Source organism: Solanum stenotomum, chromosome 1 (genome assembly GCF_019186545.1).
Source record: "Solanum stenotomum isolate F172 chromosome 1, ASM1918654v1, whole genome shotgun sequence".
Taxonomy (NCBI): Eukaryota; Viridiplantae; Streptophyta; class Magnoliopsida; order Solanales; family Solanaceae; genus Solanum; species Solanum stenotomum.
In genome coordinates, this window is record NC_064282.1 from 20,881,794 (window position 1) to 20,890,279 (window position 8,486).

Sequence of the window (8,486 nt, forward strand, 5' to 3'; positions counted from 1 at the left end):
AAAAGAATAAAACATGAGAAACAAACCAACATAATGCTGGTTTTAATTATTGGTACTTCTAGTATGTATCTCTTTTTGACTAAGACATTATCATATATTTGCCCATTAAGACAAAAGTATCAAAATATCAAAAAGTAGAAAATATAATACTAAAATCTAAATTAATCTTGAAAAAACAAAAGAAGAGTAATAGGGGTCTACTCTTTTGTTCAAAATGGGACCCCACCCAACAACTCTTAAACATCATCTCTCTTTCTCTCTCTACTCTCTACTCTGTAGCATTTAATTAACAATTTTCACAAATTGGATAGAATCTCTATAAAGACTCTTTCTTCTCCTTTCAATCCAAAATCCCCTTTTCCTTTTTTTCTTCTTCCCTTTACAAATACCCTCTTCTTCCTTAATTTTACTCCAAAATAAATTTCTTCTTTTAACTCACATGATAGTATGGAGCTTGGATTAAGCTTAGGAGATGCTAACACAAACAATACAACAAACTCTTCTCCAAAATCATTTTTCTTGTCTAAGAAAAATGTTACTTCTTCTTGTAATGATCATGAGAAGAAAAAAAGTTTAGGGTTTTGCATGGCTTTAGGAATTAACTCATCAAGTGAAAGAGTAGAACAAGATGAAGATGAAGATGAAGAAAATAATACTTCTGAAGAAGGCACTAATAATACTCTACCAGTTCAGCTTGATCTTCTCCCTCTTGTTCCTCTTCCTCTTCCTCCTACTAATAATCTGCCTCAATCACTCCATTGGTCATCTGATAATGGTAAGTTATACATGTATATAATTTTTAAAATTATTCGTATTTAAGAAATAAATCTTGGATCTAACTCAACCTTGTCGTAGTCGTATTAGTATACAAATTAACATATACACATGCAACATATTAATACATGTAATAATATTTTCATGACCATCATATTTTTTTTTGTGATTTTCTCCCATATGTATATTCAAATGATTTAGTATAAAAAAAATTTAATGATTTTTGACGTGTTTATTACTATATTTGTGTGAAAATTTTGAGTTTTCAGTCAATAAAAGTCTCCATCCACCACTAATGACTTGCATTTTCCAAGAAATTTTCTAAATTTTTAAATAAATCTATTTTTTACATTTTTATAGGGAGTTCTGAAAATGTTTCGTCGGGAAACGGTGGTTTGCCGGCGGCGAGAGGTTTCGACGTGAACCGGCTACCGGCGGCGGGTATGGATGAAGTTTCATCTCCAAACAGTGTAGCGTCGTCGTTTCGGATGGATTTTGGGCTTTTCAAAAGCTGTGTTAATATTATCGGCGTCGGAAATAAACGGAACTCGGAATCCGCCGGCGGCGAACCGGAAAGAGCCAGTGATGACGATGAAAATGGTGCTAATACTCGCAAAAAACTTAGACTATCAAAAGAACAATCAGCTTATCTTGAAGAAAGCTTCAAAGAACACCATACTCTAAATCCTGTAAGTATAAATAAAATAAAAATATTTTTTGTCATTTTTTAAAAAGTATATTTTTCTAATTTTGTTTGTTTGTTTTTGTATGTTACAGAAGCAAAAGCTGGCACTTGCAAAACAGCTAAGTCTAAGGCCAAGACAAGTTGAAGTCTGGTTTCAGAATAGAAGAGCAAGGTAGTTTTTTTCTTCTTTTTATTTTATTTAACTATACACGCCATTAATATAAATAATTTTTTTCCCGGAAAATTATATTTAATTTTTGAAAAAATATTTAGTGAATTGTAGGCAACAAAGAATACATTTGTTTGTTACAGATGAGAATTTAATAAATGGGTCTGGTGTGGTCTATTTTCCCCACTTGAATACCTTACAATTTTGCAGAAACTCCTTTCAATATTCTTGGATAATGTGAGCAAGCACTTGTCTTTATATGTATGCAACCACAATTAATGCAAATAAATAAAATATAGTCATTTCATTTTCTTGAATTTTTTTTCTCTTTTTGGGTTGAAATAAATAATTATTTTATTTTTCTTGCAGGACAAAATTGAAACAAACAGAAGTGGATTGTGAGTACTTAAAAAGATGTTGTGAGACATTAACCGATGAAAACAGAAGGCTACACAAAGAACTTCAAGAATTGAGAGCTTTAAAGACTTCTAATCCATTTTACATGCAACTTCCAGCCACCACACTAACTATGTGTCCTTCTTGTGAAAGGGTGGCTTCCACCACAACCACCACCTCCGCCGCCACGGCTCCTCCTATCACCGCCCCTGGAACCACCACCACTACCACTACCACCACTACAACTAACTCAATTCCCAAAGCAATTCCATTTCTTAATTCTAGACCAAGATTTTTCCCATTTACTACTAATAATAATAATCCAAATCATTCCCACCAATCAGCAGCTTCATGAAAAAAAATATGTGAATTTTAATTTTCTCTGATGTAAATATACTAATCATTGGTTTGGTTTTTTCTGCCTCAGAGATTTTGGTAGAGGATGGGTTTTTTTTTAATTTGTTTCGTGTCTTTTGGGATTATTATTGATGGGTTTTTTTTTCTCTACATATTGAGAATATTTTGGTTCATTTACATGTGAAAAAAGAAATAGTATGAGAAAAAGGTTTGTAGTTGTACTAGGTTTTGAAGAATTTACTTTTAATTTATATTATGAAAAAAAATAGAACAGAATCCTTTTTTGGTTTTTACTCTTCTCTTGTTTTAATCTGTTCTCTAATTTATGTTGTTATTGAAAATGCTCGAATTCCATGGAACTTTTTTATTTTGTAAAAAGGTCAAGTAAAATTTCATTGCGAGTGTATGAAAAAACACCATAACATTATTAATTATCCGTTTAAAATTGCAATTTATTTCTGTTTCATTTTATTGTTATATTAATAATAGTAGTAAATTTGACAAATTTTCCTTTTTATGTTATATTTCGAATATACAATCGATAAGTATAGATATACAACGTCAAGAAAAGCAAGTTGAATTAATCCTTCGGTGATCAAATTATTTGAACGAGACTCATTTAATATTTGGTGCGAGCGAAATTTATATTGTGCGCCCCTACTCAAAATGAAAGAAGGTACAAGTTGAATTTATTTTTTTGATAGGTTGATGATGAGAGGCATATATTTGTCCCTTGGTTCAAGGCATGCTTTGGGAGTATTTTGGCATGGGGGGACTATCATATGTCTGTTGCCCTTTTTAATGATTTCTTTCCATTCAAACATTACATTGATTGAATAGCAAATATTATTATTATTATTATTATTATGAGGGACGCGTGGGGGAAGAAAAATAAAATAGGGGGGACAAAGATGGCAATATTTATCAAAGTGTCTGCTAAAGTTAGGTACCCTTTATGACCACCCAATTATGAGTACACACCATCCCAAGTACAATACACATTATACTCACTCCGTCCCTTTTTAGTTGTCCACTTTAGAAATGACACACAAATTAAGGCAACAATGATTAGCACAGTGAAGTTACAATTTTACCCTTATGATAACTTTTCACTTCAAAATTACAACCACTTATTTGAATTCAAGTGAAATAAATTGGAGGGAAACCACATACACTTTTACAATTTTCAAGAAGTGTAAATAAGGGTATAATAGAAAAAAATTTGTTGTCCTTTCTTGATTTGTCAAAATGGACAACTAAATAGGGACAACTAAAAAAGGAAATATGGACAAGTAAATAGGGACGGAGGGAGTATCAATTATGAATCATTTACACCTTCACCATCGCCACGTGACCTTTTTTTTTTTTAAAAAAATAATAATATTTTTATTAATTTAAATTTATATCGCGTAAAATATAAATTATGAGTGAAGAAATTTTGAATTGAAATTTGAGGTTTCTTTTTGTTATATGTTTTACTGAGATCCTTAATGATTGATTGGTATATCACTTCTCATCAAACATGATTGAGTCCTCTTTTGTCCCTTTTCTTAAATTATTACTATCTTATACGTTTTTTTTTTTTTTTTTAAATTTCAATATATAAATGAAAATAGTGGTCCAGCCCCAATTTAGGGGGATAAATAAAGTAGTAATATTAGTTTGATTTGAAAAAAGAAAGAAACAATCGTTCGAATTACAAGTTGTAACTCACTTACATGAAGTTAAAATCGCTAATAATTATCGATTAGTCATATGATGGTTAATTCATTTCCAAACCTTATACATAACGCCCATCACAGATAAGTTTTCTCTTTTTAAATTAAAATTATATCAAATAAAATATAAAAGCGTAATTGTCTATAGTTAGATCAGAGCCCTTGAAAATAAGGCCTAGCAGTAAATTGACTGTGAAGCCAAAGAGTCAAAGCTTACCACTCTTGTAATATAATAATACATTAATAATTTCAGAATTTTCATAAATAAATATTAATTTTCAATTAAAACTTCAAATTGTACTATCAAATATATCTATTAAGTGAATTAGATAAATTAGTAAGAATTATGGGAGAAACAAATAGGAATGAATGAAGTTGTCTTTTACTCATATATCCTTATTGTTCTCTTCCTTATCATTATGTATGGTCAACCTCATAATTATGTTGCATCTGTAAATATAGAATCGTCGCTTTCATTTTCCTTTTGCCATATTTAACACTACCCCACTTCTCTTCACTCTGCATTTCTATTTATTGCATTCCATTTTTTCAAAATTCATTGCCTCGACTAATTTTAAATAATTCATATGTAAATACTGATCCAATTCCTATTTGAGTAATTAATTACTGGTTCAACTAATTTAAGTTCAAACTAAGTGCAAATTCAGAAATTTACCATTTTAACCATTTTAATATAAAAAAGTTTCAATGTTCCTCATTATAATGTCTGACTAATTATATTTGATTTCTAACAAATAGAATTTTATGTTTTTGGTCCCCACCACAATACACCAATTTTTTCACAGACTTAATAATTGTGTTCAGACATGTAAATACTTATTTTTTTATATCGTTGAGAAATTTATTAAGTTAGAATTGAGTTTTAATCCTCTAGATAATTAACTTAATATTTAATTAAGTGCATTATTTAATTTTCTTATAGCATAATGCCTATAAATATCATTATATATTAATTTTTTAAAAATATATTTACAAAGAGACTTCGAATTCACATATTCCATATTTTAGATCTTAAAACTTTATACGAGGAGAATCAACTAACCAACGTGTTTAACTACCAAAAATGCCAATAAATTTGAGGCATATACTTCTTGCCATCTATGTAGGCCTCCTAATTTAATTAGAAATGAAAAGATAATTGTACTTAGCCAATTATACTCTGTTGGGATGGTTGTTACATAATTATTTTACTTAATATTATATTATTTTAATGAATATTATATTTCATTAGATGAAGAATTTTTTTTTATCTTAATAACATATGAACTATTTGGAGGATAAATCTATATAAAGTTAAAAGCTATTTTCTTCGTCTATTCGGTCAAATACTCATTTAATTAAACAAACAAAATTTTGGGGAACAAACAACAACTATTTTTTATTTAGTAAAGTATAAAAAACAACAATTCTTCCCTTATAGAAAATGTTAATTAGTAAGCCAATAAAAATCGATTATAATTGACATTTAATCATAGATAATTAACATGCAATGCATACCCAAGGTAATTTTGTTTTAGATGGTGGTCCAATTAAGGTGGGTCGATAAAATAATTAAAATGGGTAACATATTAGTATCCTTAAATGAAGAATTTACTTTAAATGGTTGAGTAAATTTTGGGTAGTAAATAAAGAAAAGTAACTTTCCAAATGAATTATCATAAGTTGAGTAAAATTAATTCAGAAAAATAGTGTGACGATCCAGACCGTCGTGATTGGCACCCACACTAACTCTCCGGTGGGAGAACCACTACTACAACCTAAACCAAGCAACTAAACAAAATACTAAGACATTTAAGTTACGGAAGCAAGTTAACTACTAAGAAAATAAAGACGGAGTTCCCATAACTCCAACAAAAATCTAGCAACGAACTAACAATGCGGAAGAAATAACCTAGAACCTGAAAGTCAATGTACCAAAACATCTAACAATGAACCAAGTCTAAACAAGAAGGGACGCAACCCCCAACCAATGTACTAATAACTAATAGAACATAGTCTAAGTCCGAAAATGGTGGACATAGACGAAAGAGAACCCATGGCTGCCCGAAAGAATTGACTCACCCTTGAATTCGAATGATCACCGATCTCCTAAGCGAGGTCTGTCAGTAGCTGCCTGAAAATGTCATATACTCAACAAAAATAAGAGCAAGTTCAGTATCAGTACACAACCACAGTGTACTAGTAGGATCACGCGGCTATCCCACTAAGTACAACATTATAATCACATGCATATATATCAACATATACAATATTATCAACATTTACGAACAACGAACAACTTCACATTTTATATCAAATCATTGGTCCTTTCATGGAACCCAAACCCAAACAGTTAGTACACCGAAATGTGGTATCCGATCCCGTAATTATGCTGGAATTTGGCAACCGATCCCATAGTTATGTCGGAACGTGGCAACCAATCCAAGTTAGTTATGCCGGGACGTGGCAACCGATCCAGTCAACACACCACAATCACAATCACAAGTATATCATCAAGATCATATATTTAAGTCATGATTTCATAGCAATCTTCATTCATCTATCTCATTTACAACAAGTGTGATCAACATTGCAACATTCATACATATACAAGTATCATAATAAAACAAAAACAAACATACATCACACAATCATAGAATCACAACCATCACCTACCTCGAAACAAGCTTGAAACCCTAAGAAACTTGATCCTTCCCTTTCCGGATTCGTTCCACTTGTCCTTGGTCTACAAATAATCAATATAATAAGGGAATCAATAAACAATAATTACCCGAGTTACTAACAATTCTATGAACCCTAGATCATACCCATGATCCCAATTATCTAATTTAGGGTTGTTTCCACCATATAATCTATAACAAAACCTTCCCCCATCAATATTCACCCATTCTACTACGTTCTATGGATCGAAAAAAGAATTTGGGGGTGAAAAGTTTACCTTTAGCCTCAAGAATGGTGAAAAACGAGTAGGAGTCGCCTGGGGTTCGTTACTTGACTCTAAAAATTGAAAAGCGCATAATAAGGTCGTTTAGGGGTTTATTAACAACCTTAAGTCACGTCGAGCCCGCCACATCGGCCCTTATCCCGCTGTAGCGGCTGGAACGAAACAGAGAGTTATTTAAAGAATTTCAAAGTCCCCATTTCACAACACACCTCTGACCAACGACGCTCAAAAAATACCCTTTACACTAAGATCGATTTCGGGAGTTCTACTCCCCCGAATTCATTCCGTAAACTCGTACGGATTCCTTAACGAGTTATCTAACTACTCATGCAATCAAAATCATAAATAATTCACCCGATTGTTACCAGATTTCCCTACACCTCGACGACTCTGATTTTGTCCAAATCTGGACTAGGTTGAGAAAATCCAACTACTACGAAAAAGTTTTCCGGCCCCAAATTTTTCCCTGTTGGCATTTCTATAACGATAGGAACATGTCGTTACAAATAGAGTGTAAAGTCGAACTATGTTAAAAAAAGAAGGTAAATAATAAAAAATAAGATTATCAAATAATAAGTAAAAATAAAATAAAAATGTGATCACACCAAATCAAGTCATGTTACACAAAATTTAATATTTCGTTGTTACCTAAAATAACTATTAAATATTATATTTAATCTAACAACACTATACAAATTATACAATACGTGGCATTAGCAAATTTACTTCAAAGTTCAAATTAATCATCAAATCACCATCTTTGTTGTTGTACCAATTGAGAGAACAACTCAATGGAGACAAATAATACACATAATTTAATTAATCCCTAATACATCAAAACATCAGTGTCATTATACTATACTATTTTCAAAAACTTAATGGCATAAATAATATTTACATTATTTGTTCATAGAATTTAAACACACACACACATTAAAAAAAATATAAAATATGTGTGAGATGACAAAATCAAGTTTCATAATTAATAATGTATAATAATTGACCGACCATGGCCCTCTTCTCTAACCCCACAAATTAATCCTTTAATTAACACATAATTATAAATAATAGTAATAATATGTGGCCAAAAAGGGACAATGACATGATCTAATCACCTAAATAGAAAGTTCAACTCCTATCTTATTATATATGTCATCCAATGATTTGTGTTACCTTTGTTTTGTCTATCTCACTCATTGCCTAACCATATTCAAACCAATAGATACACTTACACATTCTTTTTTTAAAGAAATATTTTATTTTTTGTTGCTTTATTGAGTAGTCTTTTTCTTACCAAGCTTATAAGGAGACAATAATAATGACAAGGATTATTATTAATCAAATCAAGAAAAATCTTTCTGCAGATGACTTCTTTTCCATTACTAACTTTTTAGTAATATTCAAAAGATTTTAATTGGGTCC

The 8,486-nt window shown here is 30.8% G+C and overlaps 1 protein-coding gene across 1 annotated transcript; it reads left to right on the top strand.

Annotated features, from left to right (window-relative positions):
- The first annotated feature begins 295 nt into the window (after nt 1–295).
- Nucleotides 296–2,450, top strand: LOC125872600 (homeobox-leucine zipper protein HOX11-like). The gene is made up of 4 exons (XM_049553351.1): nt 296–775; nt 1,135–1,463; nt 1,552–1,631; nt 1,998–2,450. Exons 1-4 carry the CDS (start codon nt 448–450, stop codon nt 2,377–2,379), a joined length of 1,119 nt encoding a protein of 372 aa, XP_049409308.1. The 5' UTR covers nt 296–447; the 3' UTR covers nt 2,380–2,450.
- Nucleotides 2,451–8,486: the final 6,036 nt, after the last annotated feature.

What these genes read in the sequence shown, in the direction of transcription:
- LOC125872600 (XM_049553351.1), top strand. Translation starts at nt 448, where the DNA reads ATGGAGCTTGGATTAAGCTTAGGAGATGCTAACACAAACAATACAACA. An exon ending in CCATTGGTCATCTGATAATG is followed by an intron (nt 776 to 1,134) that starts GTAAGTTATACA and finishes ACATTTTTATAG; the next exon opens with GGAGTTCTGAAAATGTTTCG. An exon ending in TTTCAGAATAGAAGAGCAAG is followed by an intron (nt 1,632 to 1,997) that starts GTAGTTTTTTTC and finishes TTTTTCTTGCAG; the next exon opens with GACAAAATTGAAACAAACAG.